The sequence below is a fragment of the Lontra canadensis genome, unplaced genomic scaffold (assembly GCF_010015895.1).
Source record: "Lontra canadensis isolate GAN:19392208 unplaced genomic scaffold, GSC_riverotter_1.0 scaffold150, whole genome shotgun sequence".
Taxonomy (NCBI): domain Eukaryota; kingdom Metazoa; phylum Chordata; class Mammalia; order Carnivora; family Mustelidae; genus Lontra; species Lontra canadensis.
In genome coordinates, this window is record NW_022631144.1 from 1,002,381 (window position 1) to 1,017,857 (window position 15,477).

General features: G+C 39.0%; 1 protein-coding gene across 1 annotated transcript in view; it reads left to right on the forward strand.

The window, feature by feature from the left end:
- Positions 1 to 15,477, forward strand: part of UTP20 (UTP20 small subunit processome component) — a 98,412-nt gene that overhangs the window by 26,067 nt on the left and 56,868 nt on the right. The window contains exons 18-24 of the mRNA XM_032844307.1: positions 554 to 712; positions 2,150 to 2,226; positions 4,979 to 5,058; positions 5,295 to 5,535; positions 9,597 to 9,782; positions 14,241 to 14,331; positions 15,306 to 15,391. Coding sequence (XP_032700198.1) covers positions 554 to 712; positions 2,150 to 2,226; positions 4,979 to 5,058; positions 5,295 to 5,535; positions 9,597 to 9,782; positions 14,241 to 14,331; positions 15,306 to 15,391 — 920 coding nt within the window. The remainder of the gene's footprint in view (positions 1 to 553; positions 713 to 2,149; positions 2,227 to 4,978; positions 5,059 to 5,294; positions 5,536 to 9,596; positions 9,783 to 14,240; positions 14,332 to 15,305; positions 15,392 to 15,477) is intronic.

The following is a 15,477-nucleotide window of genomic DNA, read 5'->3' on the forward strand; positions in this document are numbered from 1 at the left end:
ATATTTTAAATAAATGGCATCATGGAGGTTTTGTCATATAGCACCTTGAGGTTTACCTCATTTCTTTTGAAGTTTGAACAGTATACCATAGTTTAAAATATCTTGCATAACCAGCTCTCTGTTGATGGATGCTTAGGTGAGATGTTTGTAGATTTTCAGCTTTTCCAGTAAAAGGGTAGTGAACATCCTTTTGCTGATAATAGGGAAATAATCCCATAATGCAAATTACTACTTCTAAAAGTAGAATTGTAGAGTGGAAGTATATATACACATTTTTATTTCAACAAATATGGCCAATCGATTTTAGTCACTTTGAGAATAAGTTTCCTAGTTTTTACTGGTCATGTCTATGTTAAATGTTAATCTTAAATTAACTACCAAAATGTAAATACTATGAGGAAAAATTAATCATTTACCCAAAAAAGTGTTGCTTATTTAATTTAAAAACATTAACATAGCCTAGTTTCTCTTTTTTAGAATTTGGCCACATTTCATTGTCTTTCTGCGAAATCAAAGTACTGATCTACCTCCTTGGTTTTCTCCATTCACTTAGGATGATGGGCTCTCAGAGCGTCAGTCTGCCTTTGCTATATTACGCCAGGCAGAACTTGTCCCAGCAACTGTGAGCGATTACAGAGAGAAGCTTCTTCATTTGAGAAAACTAAGACATGATGTGGTGCAGGCCACAGTCCCTGATGGGCCATTACAGGAGGTATAAAACAGTGTCCATGTTTTTTAAACTTAATTTATACTTTATGATCTGTTTTGCTGGCTTTTTAAAAATAATTTTTTAAGGATTTTATTTATTTATTTGACAGAGAGAGAGAGATCACAAGCAGGCAGAGAGAGGTGGGGAGCAGGCTCCCTGCTGAGCAGAGAGCCCAATGCAGGGCTCCATCCCAGGACCCTGAGATCATGTCCTGAGCTAAAGGCAGACACTTAACCGCTGAGCCACCCAGGTGCCCCTTGCTGGCTTTTGAAAAGAGAAGGCTATCAAGTAGTTAAAAAATTTTTGTAAACTAGATAAATCTCCAGTTTTCTTAAATGGTTTGAATTATATGGCTCTGCAAGCTTTTTCAAAGTGGAATTAATTTATTCTCCTCTGTTCTCCTGAATAGGTGCATAATATGTGAAGATAGGTAGGAAGTGGCCACAGGAGTTTAAAGTTTAAAACTTGATATTCTTCTCCAGATTTGTTCACCACCTCAGGATGTCAGACCTCTACCTTTGGAATTGGGGATTTTTCATCCATGACCCTTGGAGATAGGTCACAGATCCCTTTAGGAGGAAGGCCAAGTGGAAGCATTCCCTTTAGATCAGAGAGGTTCCGCTCTTAACCTGTTTTATATATTACTGTCCTGTGTTGTTTCATTTTAGAAAAGGGCTCTGCTGCTAAAATAGTAATAAACATCTCACCCCCAAATAGTATTAGAACTACCATTCTATATGATGCCTCCCTTGCACATGGAGATGTAAGTAATAATGACGGTTGTTCTCAAGGCAGCTGAGAAAACTTCGGACGCTCTGAACTGCCTTTAATGTCTAGTATTGAAAACTCAGCCATCTGCTTGCAAAGCCCCAGCTGCCATTCACAGTGTACTGTCTTGGGCTTTTGGTATGTTTACTGCTCAGGCTTTGTCCTATAAGGTGACAGTAAGAGCAATGTTTGGTAGGTAGGAATTTAATCGTGAGTCGAGTCTGTTGATTCAAATGCTGTGTCCTTTGTGAACATCTTGAGTGAGTTTGAATTTGCTTTAGTGATTCTTCTCTGTTAAATAGCGAGTGACATGGGGCTCCTGAGTGGCTCAGTGGGTTAAGGCTCTGCCTTCGGCTCCGGGTCCTGGGATCAGTCGGGCTCTCTGCTCAGCGGAGAGCCTGCTTCCCCCAACCTCTGCCTGCCTCTTTGCCTACTTGTGATCTCTGTCTGTGTGTCAAATAAGTAAATAAAATCTTTAAAAAAAAATAGCAAGCCACGTTTTGGGGAGGGTTAGAAAATTATACACTGAATTTTGGATTGGTACCTACAGCTTGTTCCTTAAAGCACATGCTTCTTTCCAACCTTCGGTTGTCTGAATTGGGATATTTGTATTTTGGGGTGTTCTGTTGTAGTTTATTACCCATTTGCTGAACTTGCCTCCTATCATTGCAGGTGCCACTTCGTTATTTATTAGGGATGTTGTATGTTAATTTCAGTGCCCTCTGGGATCCTGTCATTGAACTCATAAGGTAAGCATGGGTTAAACAGATGAAGCCGTTACATTTTTAACTACGGCAGAGTGGTCAGGCCGCTATTATACTTCCTCTAGGTGTGATTTAAATGAATGGGTGTGTATAGTATCTGTAGCTCCGATCCTTTTGGGGCAAAGTGAAGAAAAAGAAAACATCAGTTATTCTCTCTTTTCTCTCCAAGTTTTTTAACAGTTCAGATGTTCTGTGTATGTTTCTTTGTGAAGTGAAATAACTTCGGAGGACTTTCTCTTTTTACTTTATATGATACATCTATATTGTTGAATTTTTTTTACAGTGACAAGATACTGTAGAATAATTACAAAATTTTATTTTATATATATTGAGTCAGTGAGCCGCACTCAGTTTAAAAATAAGGACTTTTTAAAACCCTAGTTGTCTAGTGTCCAAAATTCCCTGAGCTCTAAAAAGGACTTTGGTAATCATATAGAAAATACATATACTGTGTCTCGTATGTAGCCTGTCCTTTTGTGGGCATTTGTCTTCAGATGGTCTGCTCTGGCTTTTTGTCAGATTAGAAATACATCATGTGTGACTTCTCAGAACTCTAACCATTAGTTTTTATCTGATAGAAGTAAACAAATCTCTTCCCAATTTGGAACCGATATGTCTGCCTTTAAGAACCATCAAACCATTATGCTGAAAACAAGGCCTTCCTTACATCAACTTCTTAATTTTGTTTATTGCACTTAAGGAAGAATCTGATACATGTGTTACCAATAGCCCACTGTTAAAAATGTTGGTTTCTCACTTACTCAATGCCTTTAATGTTCTCCGTGGCTGGTTGGCTATTTCCCTGTTGGGTACTTCTATCTGTCTGAAAACTGGTTTATTTGTCATGTATAGTCATCAACATATATAATTCAGTTTTGTATAACACCTTTGCCTAACAATCTCTGTTTTGCCCAGGGACGTCCCTGTGGTCAGAGGCAGTGATGACTAGGAACTGGAGACTGATCTTTGCTAAGACGCCCTTTAATCTGGACTGACACGGGCCTCAGAATGCATGAAAAAAGTAGCCAGGAAAAAGGGAGGCAGGAGTCCAGCCTGTGTCACGATGGAGACTATCTTCAGGTTGCTGCTCAGTAGAGCTGTCAGCTAAGACCTGCGTAAGAGTCTCTACTGGCCCCTCATCTATTCAGGAACACAAACACCTAACACAGACACAGACACACACACGCACACACACACACACACACACAATCACAACCCGCTATAGCAATAAAAAGGTATTGGACTGTGGCATTATTAAAGATGATATCTAATCACCAAATGTAAAAAAAAAAAAAAAAAGTCTCTTGCTTCTCACCTATGCCTCTGACCAGGTGCCCTGTGTGTGCTGATCAGAAAGGGCCACATCAGGAAGGGCCAGACCTGCTCCTTCAAACTGCATCTCATGCTCCCTTCTGGGTGCTGGTGAATGTTGACCCCCTCCTTGGAGTCCATTTGGTTAAGCACAGGCCTAGAGGTGACCAATAAAATATTAGGAACAGGAAAAAAAAAATCATATTCTTGGAAAATTATTGGCAGAAAGAATTTAAACATTTTGAGCTACTGTTGCTAAGATACGAGATAATATAAACATTTACGTGATTCAGCTCTTCAAATTCAGCTCTTTGAAATGTTTGCATGTTTCATGTAGTTTTTATTTTGCCTTTTTGTTAACAATAAATATATTTTAATTTGGTGGCAGAAAAACCAAGAGTTAACATTAGCTTTGAACAATTTTCTCTCAAGTCCTCTCCTTTCTTTACTGTGCCATATATCTCATACCTGATGCCCTGTTCCCATTATTGTACCTTTAAAAATAGTCTACTTATGGGAGTCTGCTTAGATTTTTTAAAATATCCTTTAGTATTTTATGAGTGTAAAAATAATTCCTCTTCAAAATATTAAAAATAGAAATACCATATGATTCAGTGTTTCCACTACTGGGAATTTACCAAAGAAAACAGAACACTAGTTCAAAAAGATGTATGTTTGCTGCAGCATTATTTACAATAGCCAAGATATGGAAGCAACCTAAGTTGTCCATCAGTAAATGAACGGATAAGAAAGATGTGCTGTATGTATACTATAGAATATTATACAGCCATGGAAAAGAGAGAGATCATACCATTTGAGATAATGTGGGTGGACTAGAAGGTCCTATGCTAAGTGAAAGAAGTCAGACTGAGAAAGATAAATATCAGATTATTCCACTTGTAAATGGAATCTTAAAAAAACAACAAAAAAAGAAATAAACAAAAAGCAGAATTAGATCTATAAATACAAAGAACAAACTGATGGTTGCCAGAGGGTAGGGAATGGGAGGACTGAGCAAAATGGGTGAAGGGGAGTGAGCAATACAGACTTCCCGTTATTGAATGAATAAGTCACAGAAGGCAGAGCATAAGGAATACAGTCAGTGTTATTATAGTAGCCATGTAATGGAGCAGGTGGCAGCTACGTTTGTAGTGAGCATAACATAAAATAATAAACTTGTGAAGTCACTAAGTTGTACACCTGAAACTAATATTGTGTGTCAGCTATATTCAAATTAATAATAATAATTCCTGCTCAGTGCAAGCATTTTGAAAAATATAAAGAAGTACAAATGTTGTTTAAGCCCTATATTCAGGTATAACCTAATTAAGTTTTAGTTGTATCTTTTCACTTTTTTTTTTTTCCAGTGAGAGATCTTTTTAAAAAGATTATAGCACTCATTCTGTTTTGTGATCTTTTCTCTTAGTTCCCATGCATATGAAATGGAAAATAAGCAATTTTGGAAAGTCTACTATGAACATTTAGAAAAAGCAGCTATACACGCTGGTATGTAAGGGGAAGTAAAGGGGAGGTTGGGAAGAAAAGAGGTTGTTTATTTAATTTTTTACTCCTTTATTGCACATGAATGGGGAAACAAATGAGAAATAAATTACTTGGTAAAACCTTCAGATATAATTTATTGTTTCCTCATATATTAGAAAAAGAAAAGTCCTCACTTGAGGAAACACATAGGACAAATAATAACATTTCTCTAGTGGTTCTGATGACTTTTTTCCTTGCAGAGAAAGAGCTGCAAAATGATGTCAGAGACGAGAAGTTCATTGGAGATGAAAGTCGGGAGCATACTCAGGAAGGAGATGTTGGAGCTCTTTATCATGAACAGTTGGCATTGAAAACTGACTGTCAGGAAAGATTGGACCACACCAACTTTCGTTTTTTGCTCTGGCGAGCTCTGGCAAAATTCCCAGAGAGGGTAGAGCCACGGTCCAGGGAGCTCTCCCCACTTTTCTTGAGATTTATCAAGTAAGTATTCCTTTCTAGGAACATCCCTAGTAGAGTGTGAAGAAGAGAAGATGCAAAGTCTTAAGCTTCCAAGTAGCCTGAGTGTTTTTATATGTCAGTCATGTTTTCAAATCATGGACATATCTGTTTAGCACTGGGTCTCAGAGAACTAGTTTTTGTCACCACTTAATTTTAAAGGAGTCAGATTCTCACCAGCCTATAAATGATGTTAATAAAAATTCCAGGTTAAGTTTAAAAATCTAAAAATAAAAATTACAGGTTATAAAATAAGAAAGGCCGTGTTGAATTCAATCAATGTATAAAGTCCTTGTTGTTTCTTGCCCTGTTTGTTATTTTATTTCCTGCCCGGGGCTTTATTTTCCAGTAACCCAAACCCAGCCACTCTGTTGTGAGCCTCCTGATGTTTCCCAAAATGCTCAGGGAATGTACTCTCAAAGAATAACAGTAACTTTGTGGAGCATTGTTTAATTGTGACTAGGTAGGCTGTGTGAGAGTTGGATTACTTTAAAACTCTAAAGGTAAGGGATGTGATGTACAGGACCGTACTAATCATTCAATAAAAAGTATCTTTTCTAGTAGCTTTTCATTTATATGGGAAAATGCCTAGGTGTAGGTTAAGTGGGCTACAAAACACAACATGCTTGGTTTGTTCAAGGAACAGCCAGGAAGTCTCAGTGGCTGTAGCAGTGACCCTGGGGAGAAAGCAGTTGGAAATGAGGGCAAAAACTTAACAGGAGACCAAACTGTGTAGGGCCTTTAAGTGATCGTAAAGGACTTTGTTTTTTTCTCTTAGTGAAATGGAAAACCATTAGAAGGTTTAAATAGAGAGATAGCATGACTTAAATTTTCTTGAGGATTTTTCTATCATATTGAGAATAGACTGTAGGTTGGCCAGAGCAGAGAGACAAGTTTCAGAGATTATAAAAGTCCAGGCAAGAAATGATAGTGACTTGACCAAGGTAGCAGGTACTAGTTATACCTTGTACATAGCACAACTGATGAAAGGTAGTTGAATTCTGGATATTCTTGGATTTTAATTCAGTAAAAAATATTTTTGAAGGATTGCAACCAGGTCAGCCTATGGGGGTGTGGTCAGCCAACAGATTAGATGTATGGGTGTTTGGGAGCAGGAGTATGGCCTAGGAGGGTGGAAGGGAGGAACTAGGGATGTTTCTTAAGGGTTTGATCTGAATGACTGGAAGAAGAGAGTCACCATTTATTGAGATTGAGAGGATTGCAGATGTTTGCACGCTTGTGGGGAATATTGGGAGTTCATTTTTAGACGTGTTCAGTTTGGGATACTGAATAGACATCTAAGTAGGGGTGTTAAGTGGGCAGTTGAATTTAGAGTTTTGAGCTGAAGGGACAGGTTTGGCCTAAAGATTATAAATTTGAGGATCATCAGTATACAGGTGATTTTTTAAGTTAGGAGAGCCCAAATGAGGCCACACCTAAAGTGCAAATGTAGAGAGAGAGAGGACTTCCGAGGACTGATACTGATATTTAGAGGTTGGAGATAAGGAACCAGCAAAGGAAGCCAGGAAAGAGTGACAGAGGAGGAACCAAGACTGCATAGTACCTCAGGAGCCAAGTGAAAAAAGTATTTCAAAGAGGTAGTTATCAGTTGGATCAAACGTGTCTGAGGCATCAGTCAGATGAAGCATAAGGCTTGACCGTTGGCTTTAGAAGTGACCTTAACAAGAATTGTTTTGGTTAACCTGGTAGGGATGAAAGCCTGATTAAAATGAGATTGAAAAGAAATGAAGAAGAAAAATGAAAACAACAAGTATAGAGTTCTTATAGAAAAGAAGCAGACAGGTGGAGGGAGATGTGGGAGCAGAGAGCTGATTTTGCTAGGTTGCTACTTAAGATTCAGACATCATATATCTGTATAATACTGGTATGAATGATCCAGAAGGGTGGGGGGGGGATTAGGGGGGATATGTAATGCAATAGAGAGAATAAAATTGCTGGAGTCATGTCATTGAATAGTTAAGATAGGATCCAATGCATAAGTAGAAAAGTTTACATGAATAATTCATTCTGGCAAAGGTTATAAGCAAAGATTCAGGCTGATCAGTAGATACCATGGTAGAAGAATAATGGTTTTTCACCTGACTCCTCAGGCTTTAATTTACTTAGAGAATGAAAAAGCGATGTTTAGCTTCTTTGCCTTGTTTTGAAGATCATATACAATAATATTTATCATTTGTTTTGTGTGCATAGAGCTATACTTATGCAAGTTAGGACTAAGGGTGTTACTAGCAAATAAATTTCTTACCATGTTAAGTTTCCAAATTATTCCCTAAGAAAGAAGTAGATTACAAATGGATTATTAGAGATGGAGAGAGGAGCCTGTAAAAACAAGTGGTTTTGAGTTTAAGAAGACTTAGAGACTAAAGACACAATTTTTTTAAAAAGATACACAATTTTTTAAAATATTTAAAATTAGTTGGCAATGATTACCTGTAGCGAGTACTTTTATAGATGATCCAAGCCAAGTAAAAACTCAAATGTCACCTTTAATTCCAACTTCAAAATATATTATGGGCTTTTATTTTATTTTATATTTTAGTTGTTTGGTTTTTTTTTTTAAGATTTATTTATTTATTTATTTGACAGACAGAGATCACGAGTAGGCAGAGAAGCAGGTAGAGAGAGAGGAGGAAGCAGGCCCCCTGCTGAGCAGAGAGCCCGATGTGGGGCTCGATCCCAGGACCCTGAGATCATGACCGGAGCCGAAGGCAGAGGCTTTAACCCACTGAGCCACCCAGGCGCCCCTATATTATAGTTTTTGATCTGACATTTATATTTCTAAATATGTTTCAAATAATTCAGTATTAGAATTTGTGAATCCCTTATAACCGTTCTTTGAAGGAACCAAAGCATAAGTAAGAATGACTAACAATGACAATAATATGCCGATAATAGGTGACGTCTGATGAGTACTTGCTGTGTACTAGGAGCACTCTTAAAAGCGCTCTGTGTGAGTTATCTCACTTAACAAACTTGAGTGAACATGCTGTGCATGGAGAAAAGGTATAAACAAATATGTCCTGTAAGGTTAATTGGGTGTTGAGAATATAGCAGGGATGTCATTAATTAGGTGATGGTATGGTTTATAACTGACAGAGCAACTTTGCTCATTTTAATTCACTCATCCATTTTTAATGTGTTAAGTGCTGGATCCTGCTGGGTGAGAAAAGCTGAATATGGTTTAGCATCCCAGCTCTCCAGGTATCATTTAATGTACTAACCTGGAGTTTAACATGTGTTAACCTGGAGTTTCTTCTATGTGTTGGTAAGTTGTTGTACTCAAACATGTTATTTTATCAGTTTATTTTTGAGTTAAGACCTATGAATAACTGCTGAATGAATGAATTAAAGTGACACAAAACCAGTGCACTATGTGACAGCCTTCAAGATGATATTAGTTACTTAAAACAGTGGGCCACAATTAAAAGGATAGAATTTAATAAAAATAAATGTGAATACCAATTGCACAAGCTTAGTTTGAAGAGACAAAAGGTAGACTTACTGATTTTCATGGCCTGTACATTCAGTTTGAGTCTGTGTCATGTTGTGACTGCCCCCTAAAGCAACAGAGTTGACCGTTCCATCTGTCTTACCAGACCACATCCAGAGGACTGAATTTCGTTGCAGCACTGTATTTTTGCAAAAGGACATTGGCAAAGCAGAATGTGTCTGGTGGAAAGTGACCAGCATGCTCTTAATGCTATACTTTAATTAGTTATTTAATATAATCCCACCCTACAACACTTCCTCCAGTTATGGTTCCAGAAACAGGGAGACTGATTTCAACTCAGTCCAAAATATTTTCAAATATTTTTAACAGTGGGATTTTTAAAAGCATAACTGCCATTAGTGGTAGATTTGTCAAATAGGGTACTTAAGCGGTGCTGAATAAAAAAAGACTAATGTGAGAAGGCATGGCTAAGGTGCCGCTGATGACTCCTCAGTGCATGACTCTGAACCGTGGCGGTGCATCCAGCGGCCATGAACAGAGTGAGGAAATTCGGCTTCCTCTCTTTCCACTATAGCAATGAGTATTACCCGGCAGACCTGCAAGTGGCTCCGACCCAGGATCTGCGAAGGAAAGCCAAAGGTGAGGCAGCAGAGGAAGTAGGAGAGGAACCTGCTGCTGGAGATGCCGAAGAGCTGGAGGAAGAGGTGGTGCCTGTGGATGAACCCTCACAGAAGAAAAAGACAAGAAGAGCTGCAGCAAAGTAAGTTCAGCGTTGCTGACAGACCATAGGTCCAAGGTTCTAGGAGAAATGGGAAGAGACCTCGATGGCCTGTGTGTGACAGAGCCTTGGACAAGGTGAACCACCCAGATAATTACTTACATAAGTGCTATATATCCTGGAGATTATCTTTTACAGCCCAAAGAAAGCTTCCTGTCTTCGGAGTTTTTTGGTTACTTGCTTGTTATTACTTATTTTTTTCTTATTTAGCCTCAGACTGTTAGAATTGGAGGGACTTCGGGGGTCATCTAATCATAAGTTGTTTTTACAGATAGAGCAGTGGGCCTGGAGGGTTTGAATGCTCTTTGACCTTTGTCCTTCACGTTGATGGCACCAGGTGTCGTGTTTCTGTGCTGGGGGACCACATAATGGAACATCTCTTCTCTTATAAATAAACGTGTCAGCAATTTTACTTGGCCTTTTGACTTCTTGCCTGGCTGCCTTTTTTTCCTCATGCTTTTACATTCTCTTTTCTATTCCGTGGGTTGTCCATTTACCTAAATTGTTAAGAAACCTTGGAAAGAGTGGAGGTGATCAGGCTTTCAGAAGTTCTTGCAGCGTACTTGAAGACTGCATTGGGGCAGCAAGGATCCAGTGTACCAGTGCTACCGTGTTATTTTAAAACCTAGGATCTCAGTCTGATGCACGCATTTGTTGAGTCTTCCCACAAGCCATTTACTGGTTCATCCATTCAGCAGCGGTATTGAGTGCCTTCTGTCTGCTAAGCGTTGGGGTGCAAAGATGAAGGGTACTTAGCTTCCACTGCACAGGAAGCACAGTCTGATGCCTGGTCGAATTTTTTCACAAAAGTATTTCTAAAGGAGTTCAAGGACAGGACAGATACAACAACAACAACAACAAAAAGGCATTATAGGAATATACTAAAAAAGTGACTTATTCTACCACTAGAAGACCGTTAAAAAGGAGAGGGCCCCACTGAAACTGAAAGATGAAAGTCGGCCAGGCAGCTGGGGCAGGGAAAGACTCTGCTAGCTAATGGGAACAGTGTGTAAGGCCCCAGGGCAAGAAAGAACATGGCCGCATGTCCTGAGACTGTAGTTCCTTCTCTGTTTCTACCTGGCAGATCTCTTGAGCGTTCTGTCCCCTCCTACTTCCTGTCAGACAAAGACTGCTATTTTGTTCTTCATGTCCTCAGCAAATAGCTAGCAGAAGATGAGTTCTCATCTTTGGTGAATTAATGAATAAGCTGTTTATCTAGTCATGCCCCTTCGTTTCTCACTCCTGGACCTTTGCTGTGTGCTCCCCTTTCTGCTATGCCCTTGACTCATTTCTGCCAACTGAAATTCTGCTTATACTTCCAGAAACAGTTCCTGTGCTGCTTCTTCACTGAAGCTTTTCTTGTCTTCTAAACTGAAAGTTCTCTTAACTCGGCTTCAGACTTTCGAAGAGCCATCCATGCCTCTATCATGGTGCCTCTCCTTTCCTTGGATATTCGTTAATTTTTTATAGATCTGCCTTGTAAATCAGAAAGTCTCTAAAGATGAGGTCCACATCTTAATTTTTCTGCCCCTTGTAGCCAAACTTAGAATATTGCTAACATACACCATTGAAAATGTGAGTAAATTGGTAATCACATTCCTAGTGCCACCTCAGTACATTCATAATCCCAAATTTATAATCCTTCATGGAATATGCTTCTCACTGGCAACTATTTATTGAAAACATGTAAACTGGCATCTGTTCTCTTTGGCTTTTTTTTTTTTTTTTTATAATAGTCTCCACCCTGGGCATGGAGCCCAAGGTGGGGCTTGAACTCAACAACCCTGAGATCAAGATCTAAGCTGAGATCACAAGTCAGATGCTTAACTGACTGAGCCACTCAGGTGCCCCTCTGTTTGGCTCTTTAAGGCTACGTGGTTCATAAAAATATAATAAATGTTGGGGGGAAGGAATGGATGTTTTGAAAGAAAGTTTTAAAAGTTTATTTGTAAAACTGCAAGGACTCAGAGGTAAGTGTATAGGGACATTATATCAGTCAGAGCTCTCTAGAGAAGCAGACCAAGAGGATGAAGGCGTGTGTGTGTGTGTGTGTGTGTGTGTGTGTGTGTGTTTGTATGTGTGTGTGTATATAAAGAGATCTATTTTATGGAATTGACTCATGATTATGGGAGCCAACAGGTCCAGAATTTGTACGGCAAGACAGCAGGCTGGAAAATTAGGAAGGATCCAGTGCTATAGTCTTGAGTACAAAATTCACAGACTAGGATTTCTTTTTTTTTTTTTAATATTTTATTTATTTATTTGATAGAGAGAGATCACAAGGAGGCAGAGAGGCAGTCAGAGAGAGAGAGGGGAAAGCAGGATCCCCGCTGAGCAGAGAACCCAATGTGGGGCTCGATCCCAGGACCCTGGGATCATGACCTGAGCCGAAGGCAGAGGCTTTAACTTACTGAGCCACCCAGGTGCCCCCAGACTAGGATTTCTATGCCACAGTCTTGTGGCAGAATTCCTTCTTCTCTGGGAAACACCAGTTTTTGCTCTTCAGACCTCATGGATGAGGCTGATCCACACTATTGGGGGTAATCCTCTTTATTTATGGGCCCAGCACGCTTCCTCTGCACGACTCTGCTTAATCCTCTTAATATAAAGTCAACTGATTTTAAGTGTGAACATTACAGAATGCTTAATTGCAATACATAGATTAGTATTTCATTACATGTAATTTAATGTTCTAATTAAATACTGTCATTTAGACCGGTTGACACATAAGACTAACCCTCATAGACATTTAAGCTGAATATAAGCAGAAGTGCTACCTTACCCCCATTTCTGTATCATATGTAAGAAGGTCATAACTTCCAGATTATTTTCTTTGTGTTAACCAGTAGGATTTTTTTTTAAAGATTTTTATTTATTTGACACAGAGAGTGAGAGAGTGCACGAGGAGGGGGTGCTGCAGAGGGAGAGGGAGAAGCAGACTCCACTCTGAGCAGGGAGCCCGACACAGGGTGCGATCCCAGGACCTCGGGATCATGACCCGAGCCAAAGGCAGATGCTTAACCGCCTGAGCCACCCAGGTGCCCCTAACCAGTAGGATTTTTACAGTTTTGCGTTTTTCTGCCCAAGAGCAGAGAAGGGCATTGTTTACTAAACTCTTAGGAACAGAGGCCCTGCAATGCTTATTTTTTCATTCAATCCTTACATAAAGTCCAGAAGATCTTGTCTTTGTCAAGATGAGGAAAATGAGACTCTGACGCATTCAGCCACTTTCCTCAAAGTCAGTACCACACAATGCAGCTTGGTTTCTGTTTCTCTTCCTTCTCCTGCTTTTGTTCCTGAGACAGGGAAATAAAACCTCTCCAAATTGTTAAGAATTTATTCATTTGGGTTTTTTTTTTTTAAGCCCTAATACATCTTATCAGTTATAAACAGAGAGAAAACAGTTTGTTTCCTAAGTATTTTTAAAGCTTTCTAGAAGAAGTCAAGTGAGTAATTATAGTAGAAGCTCTCTTGGTCTCTTATAGTGGATGATGTCATTGGCTTGGAGCCATATCTCCATATTTAACTTTTGACCACAGTGTGTTGTTCTTTCTTCTTCCTTCTTAGTAAGCAAAAGCTGTGGTTATTAAAATATGGACCTCTGTTTCCTGACATCACTGTTTATGTCATATAAAAGTGAGGAAGAATATATTTTACCACCTTCCTGTCTACTGCATAGAAACTAGATAAGGAATCATTCCAAAAATTATCTATGTTCAGCTTTGCAAATATATCACTGTTTTGATTACTTCCTCCTGTGTCTGGTTTAATTTAAAGCATTCTGAGCACATCCTGAATGATTTTCTGGGGTGGGGGAGCCTGGATTTCAGGGGAAGGCCTGCCTGAGGGTTAGAATTTCTGGAGAATAATTTAAGCTTCTTTGTATAGTTAGCAGGTGTTTGGTGTATTTGTCAGAAAGACTAAAATTAATGGGCACTATCATCTTAAGAAAATCTCTGGGGATGAGGTGCTTGGGTGGTTCAGTCAGTTAATCATCTGCCTTCAGTTCAGGTCATGATCTCAGGGGTCCAGGAATCGAGACCCACATTGGGCTCCCTGCTCAACAGAGTCTGCTTCTCCCTCTCCCTCAGCCCCTCCTCCTTGGCTCGTGCTCTCTGTCATGCTGTCTCCAATAAATAAATAAAATCTTCAAAAAAAAAAAAAAGAAAGAAAACCTCTGGGGGCACCTGGGTGGCAGTCAGTTGAGCATCCAACTCTTCATTTCAGCTCAGGTCATAAACTAAGGCTCATGAGATGGAGCCCTGCATTGGGCTCCACACTGGGTGTTATGCCTGCTTGGGATTCTCTCTCCCTCTCCCTGTGCCCCCACCCCCACCCCACATGCATGGGCTCTCTCTCCCTCTCGCTAAAAAAGAAAAAAAGGAAGTCTCTGTTCTTTAATTCTGTATTAACCTACGGTTTTCGGTTTTGTTTTTTTAGGCAATTAATCGCTCATTTGCAAGTTTTCTCTAAGTTTTCAAATCCACGAGCCTTATACCTGGAATCCAAATTATATGAGCTGTATCTTCAGGTAAGCAAAATAAATTCTTGCCACTGCCATTCTTTTTGACTTTTCTGTCATTTACTTTACGAAAATCATTTTTAGCTTTTTAATAATTGTTGATGAGTAGGGCCCGTGTATGCATTTTAAGTACAGTGTTTTAAAAATTAATAATTATTTTCTATGTCCTGAGAAACAGTTTTAGACTGTACTAGTAATTGTTAATTTTAAAGAAATTTTGGGTGACTAAACATTGATCAGCTGTATTAACAGTGGAGGTTATGCCAGAAAAAGGTAGCTACTTTTCACTTCTAGGTAAGTTAGCCTTACGCAGTGCTGGGATTTCAGGATCTATTACACTGAGTGAAAGCTGATAGTTGGAATAAGAATCTGTTGCAGTCACAATAACAAGATCTTCAGTTACAGAAAAGATTGCAGAAAAAATTTAATGTCAGAAGCAGAGTAAACATTGGATGTCATTCTAACCCATCTGGGGAAACAAAATTTCCTTTTTTCATTTGGATGTTTTTTAGGAGGAACTTACATGATTTCAGCAGAATTTATCTTTGTTCTGCCCATAATTCAGATACAGTTTGTTTATAAAGCTGGAGTTCAAAACTGTAAGAAGCAGAATTCTTAACTTACTGACCGTCATAGCTTTCACCGCATTGTGGGAGCTTTCCCTCATCACGGGACCAGCCCCACTGTAAACTCAAATTTATGAAGGGATTTGGCCTTGACCAAAAGACTGAAAGACCGGAGGGTCTGTCATGTGGAATTCAGGGGTCAGAGTTTTGTTTCCATTTAGTTCCATTTAGCATGTAGTCTATTCATGCTATACCTCCAGGAAGATGTAAGGCTCTTGTTAGCAATCAGCTTTAACCCACATCTAAAAATTTAGATGATAAGAAACCTAGTTTAGCAAATTAACACAAGTAAGTTACTATCCCATGGTGTGTGTATATGTGACTTCATTAATTCATTTTATAAAATATCATTCTTAGTTGTTGCTACATCAAGATCAAATGGTGCAAAAAATAACCCTGGATTGTATAATGACATATAAGCATCCACATATCCTCCCTTACAGGTAAGTTATTTGAAGCTAAAGAAATGCGCTTTCCTTGGCTGGTTTTTATCTTTCTGCCTTGAGAGCCTTTTCTAAAATAATTTTCT